Source organism: Alosa sapidissima, chromosome 5 (assembly GCF_018492685.1).
Source record: "Alosa sapidissima isolate fAloSap1 chromosome 5, fAloSap1.pri, whole genome shotgun sequence".
NCBI lineage: Eukaryota > Metazoa > Chordata > Actinopteri > Clupeiformes > Clupeidae > Alosa > Alosa sapidissima.
This window is the reverse complement of record NC_055961.1, coordinates 32,285,351-32,298,064: the sequence shown is the minus strand read 5'-3', so window position 1 is coordinate 32,298,064 and position 12,714 is coordinate 32,285,351. Positions and strand designations below refer to the sequence as shown.

General features: G+C 44.9%; 1 protein-coding gene across 9 annotated transcripts in view; it reads right to left on the bottom strand.

The window, feature by feature from the left end:
* phldb1a (pleckstrin homology-like domain, family B, member 1a) overlaps nucleotides 1-11,922 on the bottom strand; it is a 44,468-nt gene extending 32,546 nt beyond the window's left edge. For 2 of the 9 annotated variants that reach the window (XM_042093110.1, XM_042093114.1), the window contains exon 1: nucleotides 774-1,041. In XM_042093110.1, coding sequence (XP_041949044.1) covers nucleotides 774-812 — 39 coding nt within the window. In that variant the 5' untranslated portion in view covers nucleotides 813-1,041. Of the gene's footprint in view, nucleotides 1-773; nucleotides 1,042-2,388; nucleotides 2,529-8,740; nucleotides 8,998-11,606 lie in introns of those variants that run through there. The other 7 variants (XM_042093119.1, XM_042093120.1, XM_042093111.1 and 4 more) reach the window with 6 other exon arrangements.
* Between the last annotated feature and the right edge of the window lie 792 nt (nucleotides 11,923-12,714).

Sequence of the window (12,714 nt, the reverse complement as noted above, 5' to 3'; positions counted from 1 at the left end):
CAGAGACACTATGTGCGCTGAAACCATGACAGGCACCTGAGACAGAGGACAATGAAGCGATATGACACATAGCCTGATAAGTTCTTTCTCTCTCTCTCTTCCTCTCTCTCTCTCCTCCTTTTATTACCCACCCCTCTGTCACACTTTTATACACACATACACCCACACACACGTCCCTAGACACACACACACGTCAATATGACTCACAAGCAGATACTCGAGGGCCACACAGATGTGGCTGATTATTTACACTGGACCCTGGCTCACAACAGCAAAGGTGGGTGAGCAGGAAAGGAGATTGGCCCCCGGACATAACACCTCCGTAGACACAGCAGCGCTGATGAATCATGTCCGTCCGAGTCGGAAAGCCCCCTCCAGTACCCCAGCGCTGTCTGACAACGTGGGGTCAAAACAGAGGAAAGTACCAGACTACACTCGAGGGATACCGAACAGCTAGCGGAGGCATGTTTGTGCCTGTGTGGAGCAATTACAGGCAAAGCCTTTTTAATGCTAGCCAGTCTCGGGCTAACTGGTGTGGATAAAGTCTGTGTAGTCTACAAACAACTCTTTTGTACACAACAATGTTGGCCATGTGAAAATAAACTATTCGGAATGAATATGACAGAAATAACCACAAATGTCTCCTATATCTATGTCACATCCATAACTGTCAACAGCACTTCCATGCCACGTCAGTTCAATATGTTTCCTCAACATAAAACAATTGAACGAGATACAGGCAACCTTTCAAAGATATACATGAATGATATTACCTTATTTTTCCAGTTGTCCATGGTATTCACTGCATCCATGACAAAAGCCTAACAAGAAAAGTCAAGAAACAACGCTGGTCTTTCAGGCAAACAGCTGTGAGAGAAGTGACATGCCCCATCAGCTAAAGCCAATGGTATGCCAAGATTTGCTCATGAGAGCAAGCAAAGACAGGTTGATTGCATGAATATAAATGGAAATACAAAGCTGAGGAAGGATATGGTACCATGTATAGCCCACAGCTATGTAGAGCTTTTTATATCCCAATTCTCTCTCATTCTGTAATGCCTCTCTGCTTCACTCTCTTTCTCTCTCTCGCCATAATGACTTCATCTGAGCAAAGGCAGCTGGGTAATGCCACATGGTTCAACCTGACAATTACACCCACTGTTTGAGTGTCCCCGGGAACAGAGTAGCCCTGTGTGTGTTACTGCAGAGGCCAGAGAGGATGTTCTCACTCACCACGACCAGAGCCGGGGATGGTGCAGTGGCAGGGAAGAGACTGATTTCCGTGGAGAAATGGGTCAAATGCTATGTCTTTTAACAGACAGAGAAACTCACTTACAAACACTTGAAACTTACTTATAAACACATTCATAAATACACACAGGCATTTGCATACACGCAGATATACAGACACACAGACACAGACACAGACACAGACACACACACATAAACACACACACACACACACACACACACACACACACACACACACACACACACACACACACACACACACACACACACACACACACACAGTTACAGCCAAACACAGGCTAGACCACAGATCTCCAGGGTTATCTCAGTCAGGCGTCCATGCTGGTAATCTAACAGACCCACGCAACAGAAAAAAACAACCCAGAGAGAACACAGTGGTGTGGAATGCCTCTCGCTCCCCACCCACACACACACCCTCCCTCCACACCCCCCCCCCCCCCCCCACCACCACCCTCTCAGAGACACACACAGAAGGGCTTCACACACCCCTCAGAGCCTTGTGTGTACACACCCGTACTGGGAGCGAGGTCTCTCTTTGCTGGTAAAGTGGAGGGCATGCCTCCGAAACGTGTCATTAAAGCCTCGCAATTATGCCACCAGTAGCAGAAAATAGCCGCGGCCGGCCGCAGAGTCGGCTGGAGGGAGTTCCGCTCGTCGGGGATAAATGATACCCGTTGGGCTCGCCGGAGAGCAAACGTCAGGCCGCGGAGAGAACCGCACGGGGGAAAATATAGCATTGAGGCTCAAACTAAGCCAGGCACACCAAGCTCTCTGGAATATGAAGACGCTCAACGGCAGCGAGGCTCTCTTGTTTTGATAGTTTACTTTCTTTCAGTAAGCTTTGAGATCCTGAGAACTTGCATCAATCAGTAAACAGTGAAAGGATGTTGTCTTGAAAGACTGAGGTCAACTAGGCTGGACAACTGTTCAGTTATAAGTGACTTCACACACATAAGTTTGGCCAACACTCCATGCTACTACAGTAAATGACAACCATGCAGGCCAACCTGCCAATCAAAGCCAACTGACTTATAGGCAATGTGGAGAATGAACCTTTGAACTGTACTAAGTGAGTAAAATAAATCTGACCGAGAAAAAAACATGGCTGCCACTCACCATGTCCTCTGTGCAGCCCCGAGCTCTGCTCTTTTCTCTGCTACAATCTGTTGGCTTCCCACAAGCTCCTGTGTACAGTAAACAACTCTGGACGTTTGTTTGTCATGGCTGTATGTTCCCCTCTCTGCCCTCTCTCTCCCTCACTGGGAATTCATAAGCCGGAACGTGCAGAGTTTCTGTTGCAACAGGCAGACAGAGACAGAGAGAGAGAGAGATAGAGAGAGAGAGAGAGAGAGGGAAAGAGGGAGTGTGTGAGAGAGAGAGAGAGAGAGAGAGAGAGAGAGGGAGAGCCTAACGAAGAGAACTACACAGTCAGGGGGGTCCCCACAAAAATAGGTCTAAGAGCGGGTCAGAGGTGTAACTGCTGTGTGCCATCTTGAGGTCTCCTTTTCAAAGTGTCTCGCCGTCCTTCAAGTCACAGGAGGCTAAAATTAGGATTTAAAGCCTTATCGTCAAAACATCTGCAGTAAATATTCACCATGCCAAGGGCAAGTCATTTCAAAGGGGCCCATGAACTTGAACTGTCCGCTCCTTCTGGGTGTCCGACAGATGAGAATGGCATGTAAGGATTAGAAGAGTGGAATCAGTATTGACAACACAGGGAATGGAAAGGATTTCTGGAGACCAAGTTAGTCAATAAACCTAAGGAGGCTTCCAAGGCTGGAACTTGCCAACTGAACAGCAACACGAGCACTGGCAGATACAAATGACATTGTTGTTATTCAAGAGTGGAATCTGCATTGACAAAGCAGAGAATAGAAATGGTTTCTGAAGACTAGAGTTGTTCACTCTAAACCTAAGGAGCTTTCAAGGCTGGAACTTTGCATTTTGCACAAGCCAACTGAACAGCAACAAAAGCACTGGTAGATACAAATTACATTGTTGACAAAGACTCCTGAACTTGAAAATCCCCTGGATGAAGCCATTAAAAGCAAAAAACTCTTTAACGAAAAACAGGTTGAAAGGGGAAGCTGTGCTGAGAACCATATGGGGTTTCAAGATGATGGAACGATCTCCAAGGATTTGACAAGAAAAGAAGGATCATTTCATGCATTTTTCCGTGGTTTATGCCAGTGGAAGGGAATGCACATTTCTGAGAATCCAAACAAATAAAAAACTAAGTACAAACAAAGTCACAGGAACCAAGCAACCAGATGGAGGTTCTACGGGTCCTCCAGTGAGGCCTACAGAGCAGGGGCGTTTCCTGTGCGCTGACCCTGGGAAAGAGCACCCTCTTGGGGGGAGCGGGGAGGGACTTGAAACACAGCTGTCCGCCCACAAACTTGGGAAGACCTCCTCTCATCTTCAATCCAAAAACTCTCTTAGTGACATGCTCAAGCAAAACAACGCAGTGGTCTGAAGATAAATCCCCATCACTTCCATTTGCCAGCACACTATCCTCACTAACCGTCACAGTCTGAACACTTTTCAGCAAATTAGTCTGTGATGTTGACCTCTACGATAAGGGTGATACTTTATGGAAAAGACAGCACAGCTTGATACTGTGTGAGCGACATGGTAATGTTGATGATACAGCTATTGTTGAGCGACAGGCAGGTTTAGTGGCCTCCCCATGAGTGGAAAAGCTGGTCAGTCCACCAATAATCATGTAAGAATGTGAAGAGTGTAGCGATGGCTCACTATTGCGGAATTAAAACCGCACAGTGCTAATAACTGGCTCTCCAGAACGTGAGAGGCTTAGAGGTGGCAGGCACGGAGTCAGCTGCCATTTCCCAGGTTTCTCAGCATATCTCCTGATACAGGCTGTCGCTTGGACGAGACTTAACACAGAGCGAGGAGATTGGGGGTGGAGTGGGGGTATCCCAGTGAGATTACGACTTTCCACATGGACTCTCTCTCTCTCTTGTCCGCCTGTGGCACGTCTGCAGTCCAATACACCGCCTCTCCCCAGGAGCCGAGTGAGTCAGTCTTTCTGCGCTCTCTCTCTCTCTCTCTCTCTCTGGATTACGTTTGACCACCTCTCTCTCTCTCTCTCTCTCTCTCACTCTCTCTCTCTCTCTCTCACACACTCACACTACTCATCTGTTTTCCTACTCTCTCACTCTTGCTCTAACTCTCTCACTGAGAGAGTGTTTTAATTCAACTAGATTGGTATGAAGACACCAAAAGAAGCTGAAAACACACACACACACACACACACACACACACACACACACACACACACACACACATACACACACACACATACATACACATACACACACACACCCACACACCCACACCCACACACTGAACAAACTTGGCAATGAAAAGTCTTTGCAGGAGGGATACACTCCTAGGCTAAACTTGAACCTAGAATTCCTTTGTGCACCTGCACCTGCTCTGAAAACACACAGTCACGCGCGCACACACACACACAGCAAGTCAGTGAGTGACAAAGAGAGTGAGTGAGAGAGAGAGGGCAGTGTTAGAGCAGTACAGTGGTCTCATTCATGTCCAGCAGTTCAGCTGATTCCAGATAGGTCGCATTCACAGGGCTTAGCCGGGCTTTGCAGCTCTGCTGTCCACACTACCTCATCATAACAACTGGGATGACCAAGACGGTTAAAAATAAGAGAAATGGTAACGTCTGCCTGACTTGCAGTCTCAGCAGATAACCTAGTCCAAGATGTCTGGACCCTAATAGACGGACTGGCTGAGAGGTGCTGGATGCTGCACAACCTCCTGTCCTGAGCGCTGCTTCTAATTAGACTGGGAGAGATTTGAGATGTCTCCTGATATACGACTCCAATCTGGTGCAACATCTGCGCTCACATCCAGGATCTGCCCAGCGGGAAAAAAGATGAAAATTCTTTTTTTTTCTTCTGGCTGCTGGAGGGATGATACATTCTTAAATGAGCAGCAGTAAATTGTAAGATTTAGAAACAAGTCAGGAGGAAATATTTATATGGAATATAATACCTGTGTATACTAATTGAATTGTTAGTCAGTTTCTAATCAGACAAATACAGTAAAACTTTCATACACAGAATATTTACTTGTTGGCTCCTCATAATCCAATGGTTGAATACCTTCAGTACTCATTCAGAAAAGTCTCTCCTCAAATGACACAATTTATGAAAGAAATGTGTATATTAGTGTATATAAGTATTATTCTAAACATTGTATGTGAGAGAAATGTAATTCAAGCTTCAACTACAGCAAGACAAGAATGCAGCATTTCAGCAAATCACCGCCTTCTGCCTTAGTGGCGTGACCACAGAATAGCAGTCTAGAACAAAATCCTCCACCAGAAAAAAAATGTGCGGAATGAGTGCCTGTGTCACCAAATCCTCTCTGGCTCTCTCATTCACCTGTTCTCTCTGGGCGTTAACGTCTCCTTTCTTCTCGCCCCGCTCTGACCCTCACTCTCTGTTCTCTGCCCGGCCGCCTCCTGCAACGTGAGCCCAGGTCAGGTGCACTGGAGGTGTACACAGAACCAGGCGTCCCACACTAACCAGCACGCAATGGCCAAAAAGCATTCAGAAGCTCTAACACACACACACACACACACACACACACACACACACACACACACACACACACACACACACACTCACACACACACACACCATCCCCCTCTCTCTCTCTCTCTCTTCGCCATTCCTTCATTCCTTTTCCACTCACTCTCTGTCACACACACACACACACACACACTCTCTCTCTTACCCACGCACATAAACACGCAACAGTCGCCTGCAAGTGCACACACACACAAACACACAAATAAACTATTGTATCATAGCACAGGAAAAACAATAATTCATTATACAGCTCAAAGCTGGTCTACATTAACTGAGTGCTTATGTGGTTCATAAGAACTCTGATCTCCTGTGTATGAAAGCATCCATTCACAACACCAGTTCTGTGTGTGTGTGTGTGTGTGTGTGTGTGTGTGTGTGTGTGTGTGTGTGTGTGTGTGTTCGGTCCACCATCGACCCATGCCTTCTGCTGCTGCTCTATCCAAATCCCCCAGCCCGGGACCAAATCATTTTCACCCCTCACATCCTGTTCCCTTCAAAGGAGCTTAGTGGCGGCGTGGAACTTGGCTTATCAATGTTCAACATGTGTGTCACCTCGGCTGACTGTCTCTCTGTCAGTGGTCAGTGACGGGCGAGCGTGTCTGGGCCATGTCATGCTATGACAGGGCCGTCCGCGCTGCTGTGTTTTACTCACAGTCTCCACGGGAACACATCGCTTCCTGGGATTAGACCATTAACATATTTTTCAAATGAAATCTGATGGAGGCAAAGCTGTCCATATGCGCGCTCTCTCTCTCTCTCTCTCTCTCTCTCTCTCTCTCTCTCTCTCTCTCTCTCTCTCTCTCTCGGGAACCTATAGATAAGTGTGTCAGTGGCCCAATCCACTGATGAGACCTACTGCACGTCATTATGGGCAGAGTACAGCAAGTGTGCAACTCACTCTAGTACTGAGACCTCCTGATACACACTCCACACACACACACACAGAGAGAGAAAGAGAGAGAGAGAGAGAGAGAGAGAGATCTGCAGCGCTGTCTCCACAGGGACAATAACTCTTTTGTGGACGCTGAGGTCAGGACATACTTCCCAGGCTGCTCTGGCCTCAGAGGTCCAGTGTAGTCCAGTTCTCCCTGACGCTGCCAGCAGGGAAAATATGTGTCACTCAACCCTCTGTGTCATTTCTCATTTGACGGGAGGCAATTCAAGTGGATTTGATATATAAATATATAAACTAGGGCTGTCAAAATAACTGATTAATTTCGATTAATTAATTTGAGAAAAAATAACTGATTAAAAAAATTAGTGCAGATTAATTGATTCTGTATGACCTTTGACCCCGAGCCGTTCTAGTCAGTAAAAATTAGATTGTAAAATGAAGGAGAGAGAAGAAAACGTGCTGCTTGGATCATTGATTGGAACATTTACATTTAAAAAATGGCCTGATGGTGTTGATAATAAATAAAGTCCTCTGCAATGTCTGCAGCAAGGAATTTGCATATCACTGTCACCAACTCTATAGTCGCACATCAATGCAAAGAAATAAGTGTTGACATTGAGGGGAGTGTAATTTTCATTGTGTCCCCTAGGTTATATCTGTGGCCTGAAATGCCTTGTATGTAAAAAAAAAACTTCTTCCCGAAGCACATTTGAATTTATTTCCTCAGCATATTGGGTCATATCATAGATTATTATGGCAATTATTTGAACAGTGAAAATAATAATAAAAGAGTTTTTGAACTTTAATGTCAATAATGCTGATTATTTAATGATTCATTTGAATTTGAATATTTAAAATACTTTAACAGCAAAAAATTATATATGCGATTAATTTAGATTAATTAATCACAGAGTATGTAATTAATTAGATTTTTTTAATCGATTGACAGCCCTAATATAAACACAGTGCGAACATGTACACATGTAGAGGAACAGAAGATCAAGAAGCCATTAAGTGACTTCTGTGTTAAAGGAGAATTCCGGTGTGATATTGACCTAAAGTGTATTGAAACATGATACTGAGTGTGAACGTATGTCTCATAGCCCATCTCGGCTTGTCCCCTGCACTCCAAAATCTGGCGCTAGTTAGCCGATGCTACCAACAGCTTTTTCAATAGTCCAATTCCAGTTGCTGCTACTGGAAGAAACTGGAATCCATGCATTTCCACTGAATTATTTTTGGAATCTGATCCCTTATCATACCTGTTCATTCTTACTCGTTGCTCGACTTATCGTGACTAAATTCAAGATGGCTGCAAACGCTAAACTTCGTGAAGATACTGTCTGTATAAATCGTCTTGTAAGTAAACTACCAGTGCTTTTTCAAAGTTCTCAATGTCTCGTTTTAAATGTCAGGGCCCTCGGAAGTCTACCAATGAAGTGTGGAGATACATTGAGCCTCGTAAATGGGTGTAAAACAGTGATTTATTTGCATGGCTAGCCCGATGCCGAAGCACCACTATTGAAAAAGCTGTTGGTAGCATCGGCTAACTAGCGCCAGATTTTGGAGTGCAGGGGACAAGCCGAGATGGGCTATGAGACATACGTTCACACTCGGTATCATGTTTCAATACACTTTAGGTCAATATCACACCGGAATTCTCCTTTAAGTGTTTGACAACTGTTGATTTTTACTTTCTTGAACAAGAGGACCTTCAGCTAGTTGCATACTTTGAATATTGCATAGTCCACAGGTGCATTTTGGCCACATAATGATATAAACTACGCCATGATACAAACTATGACATATGCTAAAACAAACACACACACACACACACACACACACACACGCACACACACACGCACACACAAACACACACACACACATACACACACACACACACACACACACACAGCGAAAAACCAACACAAACCTGCCCAGGTTTCAGACTTCTGTCATGGATGCTAGCGATGTGAGCTGATCCTCTCAGATCCTGTCAGAGTTCCCCATACTAGGAGGTGAAGAGCACAAATCCCAGGCTGAAGAGCAGATGAAATCCAGTGGAAAGTGGCCCTAATGCCAGCACAGCACAAGCCCCCTTCCTTCTGTCTCTCTCCCTACTGTTCCTCCAGCACACGTACTGTACACTGTACTTGAGAACAGTGATGAGGACCAGCCACTGTGGACTGCTGATGGGACACAGCCTTCTCCGGTCCCCCCCCCTTCGTACTTTACCTCCGCCCACTCTCCCTGTCTCCCTCGCTCTCCCTCCTCTCTCTCTCTCTCTCTCTCCCTCCTCTCTCTTTCTCCAGTCTTCTCTCTGTCTTTTTAAAAGTATGTACTGGCTTCTTCCTTTTTTTATAATTGTAACCACTGACTATTTCACCATGATCTCTCTATCTCTTTCTCTCTCTCTTTCTCTTCCTCCCTCTCTGCTCTGACCCACTCAGCTTTTCCAGTCTCCCTCACTGACACGCACACATACACACACACATGCACACACACACACACACACACGCACACATGCACACACACACACTCTGGGCAGTCACAAGGCAGTCTTTTATGCAGAGACTAAAGAGGTCTTCACTTGTTCAGACTCTGGAAGAGAACACCCAGCCAGTGCCAGAAAGAGGTAGCTGAAGAAAAGTTTTTTTTCTGCCTTTCCCAGGTGTTGAGAACCTTTCAGGGGACACCCACTAGTGGCCATCTAGAGGACTTTCCCCTGCTTCGCTGCAGGTCCAATTTAAAGTTTTGTAAGGACAGTGCCAGCTCACCATTTTTTCCCCCAGATATATTTCAAACCCGCTGTGTTTCAGCGCATGGACAGACACATTTGAAATACACATCATGGTAAGCCACTGTAGAGGTAACACTAAACACCAGATTATATTCAATTACGTTAAAAATGGTCAATAAAAAAGAGGGAGAGAGGGTTGGCCCCAGCCAAAGAGCACTATGAAACAACTTTTTTTCCGTCCGTGAGGGAAATGAATGACTGCTGTTGCTTTTGGATGGGTAGCCTCGGCTGCCTGTAATGGATTCAATCTGGCCTGGGCTTGGTGCTCTTTCCGAATGTGTCACGCTGCTTTTGCCACGTATAAAATGCCCCAAACAGACCCAAACAAAAATGCCGGCACACCCCTTTTGCCGAGTGAGTTATGGGATGTTCCACCCACTGCTGTCTGCAGTGCACAGTGCGTGGGATGTACTAAGTGGTCAACTTTGGTGGGAATCAGCTGGAACAAAATACTCAACTGTGGCAACAACAACCAACCAGCATTCATTGTTGTAATATCAAACAAGACTAGAGCAACAGCTGCAAAGATCTACTGCTAACACTGTTACATGTACTACTGTATGCTGCCAACCAGACCTGGGTTATGGAACTGAACTCACAGAGGCTGGTCCACTAAACATGTTCAGTGCCACCAAAGCACCAAAGGCCAGTCAGAATGTACAGGCGTACTGTTAAATAATGTTCCTTACTAGAACTAAATAACATGAATTCTAGCCTAGGCCTACATAGATGCCTGAGGAGGGGACCTAAATGCAGTGTCAATGCGGAAAATAAAAAAACAAAAAATACTGTTGAACACAGTCATGATGCACAGGTTGTAAACAGAGTTTCAAATATTGCTGTTTAACACAGTCATGATGCACAGGTTGTAGCCTTGAACAGACCAAGTGTCTGAAGCTCAGAATCAGATCTCTGAACAGCCCGACTGAAGCTGCTACTCAGCCTCCTCCAGCTGTGTGAACGCACAGAGGCATTCTCCTAATGAAAGGACAAGCTAAGAGGCTAAGCAGGCTAGGATCCTGCTTTCATCTTGTGGAGAAGCCATTTAACCTGGGGCGTATTAATTTCAACCTGCCAGCTCGCTCGCTCTCGCCCAGCATGAAGGGAATAAAAGAGTGAAGGCTCTCGTTAAAAAACATGAAAGAAAGGTACATGCAAGGGGAAATGATTGTCTGAGGTGGCAGGAATTTTCTTACAGGTCGGAGCTGGACCTAATTGGCACCACACAGCATGGTGCTGTAAGGGAAGGAAAGCAATGGCAGTGTGTGTAAATTAAATCAAATGAACCTAAATGTTTAATTCAAATGTGTATTAAATAATTACACATTACATTAGATAAGACACATAGTCTATGCCCTTTAGCGTTTAGATTGTCCCTCGTAGCTTAGAATAAGGTTTTTTTTAAATATATGAAGGGGATGCATGGAGAGGAGTATTCCAATGTTCCAATGAAGACCTCTACTGGCCAACTTTAAAATAGCTTTCAAATTGTTATCTGACAATAACAGGGTGTTTGTCCCTATCACAACTTAGAGAGGATATTGGACTCTTGAACTATTTAATGTATGGAGATTTCTTACTGTGCTATCCTACTATTTACGAGGGACATTTTTCATGGGATACCAAGAAACATTTTGAAGACTGACAAGCCACACAGCAGGCGACTTTCAGAAATGATTACAGGTATCAGATTATTGATTTTTGTTTGAAGAGTAATTCTTCCTTTCTGACTATATGAGACAGAGGGAGAGAGAGAGAGAGAGAGAGTTAGTTCATACTGGCTTGTGAATGGGCTCTTTATGACAGGCTGGGGACTTCTACCAACAGACAACTCAGACCAGTGCCTGTGCAAATATTCTCCACCTCAGTTGAAGGGAGACTTTTTAAAATAAATTGCGCTACATACCTCCAGTATCCACTAATAATACAAGTACAATAAAAATATATTAGTAGTTAATCAACTCTAGCCTTATGGTTGTTGTCCATTATGTCACCTTACCTGGAACCTGACCCTCTTCTGTGCCATTGTTAAATACTGTGTCCTTGACGGCTGCCAAAGTGCTGTTAGTGTGATTGAGGTTCCCTGAAGTTATCTCCTGTTAGGTCCAGTAAACTGGGAGAGTTCCATTTATCTTTTCTGTCAGTCCAGATCACCTCATCCTGCTCTCTCCCACACAGGAAAAAAACAAAGAAAAACAAAAAAAATCACATGTCTGATGGAGTCTCCCACTGTAAACTCCTCAACTGAAATGAAAGGCTGTTTTAAAGACCTAACTGGTTTAGTCAGTAACTTTTTACTGTGCTTTTCCTTGCCTGAGAGGTCTTGTGTACTGAACTGTACATCTGTTCATTCAGAGCCGGGGAGAATCCAAAGGAAATGCACACCCATGCTAAAAGCCCTCCCCAATCCAAATAAGGCCATTCCCTGCCGCCTCTGCAAGCCCCCGCTTAACTACCCCATGACACTGTTTGTTTAGGCTAGATGAAAGAGTGCTCAGGGTGCCCCCATAACCCATAGATATCCTGCCAGATAATACATGATAATTTTCATAATGTCATGTCTCGACGTCTCTGCCTCGGTCTCAAATATTATATAAGACGTAAGAAAATCTCTATAGTAAGAAAATGGGTAAGGAAAGGACAAATCTGAAATTAGAGATGTCGGTTATTTCTGTATTCTTTTAATATCTCAGTTTAAGGACATAACATGACATGACCCTATGCGGGGGTTTGTAATTTATAAGGGGACTGGATGCAGGGCGGAGGATAGTCAGGATCATTAGACATACTCCTACTAATCAGGGCTGGACAGGGTGCTCGTGGAATTCAATTCAATTCTGAAAACAATTACACTTCTTTTAAAACAAGTCCAGATTCTATGTGGCAATTTCCAGCCTTGTGCGGAGTCCTGTGGTACAGAGCTGCAACCCCTACCTGATCCACACGGCACACACAGGGGCCTGATGTTACAGGGCTACAAGTGCTCTCAGCAGGACTGTGGTCCCTTTAGTACAACACAGTAGGCAAGCCAAAGTGTGCTTGAAGATGTCCAAATCTCACATTCTAGGGAAACAAGTGGATGGTGATAGTTCTACTGTAGGCCTAGA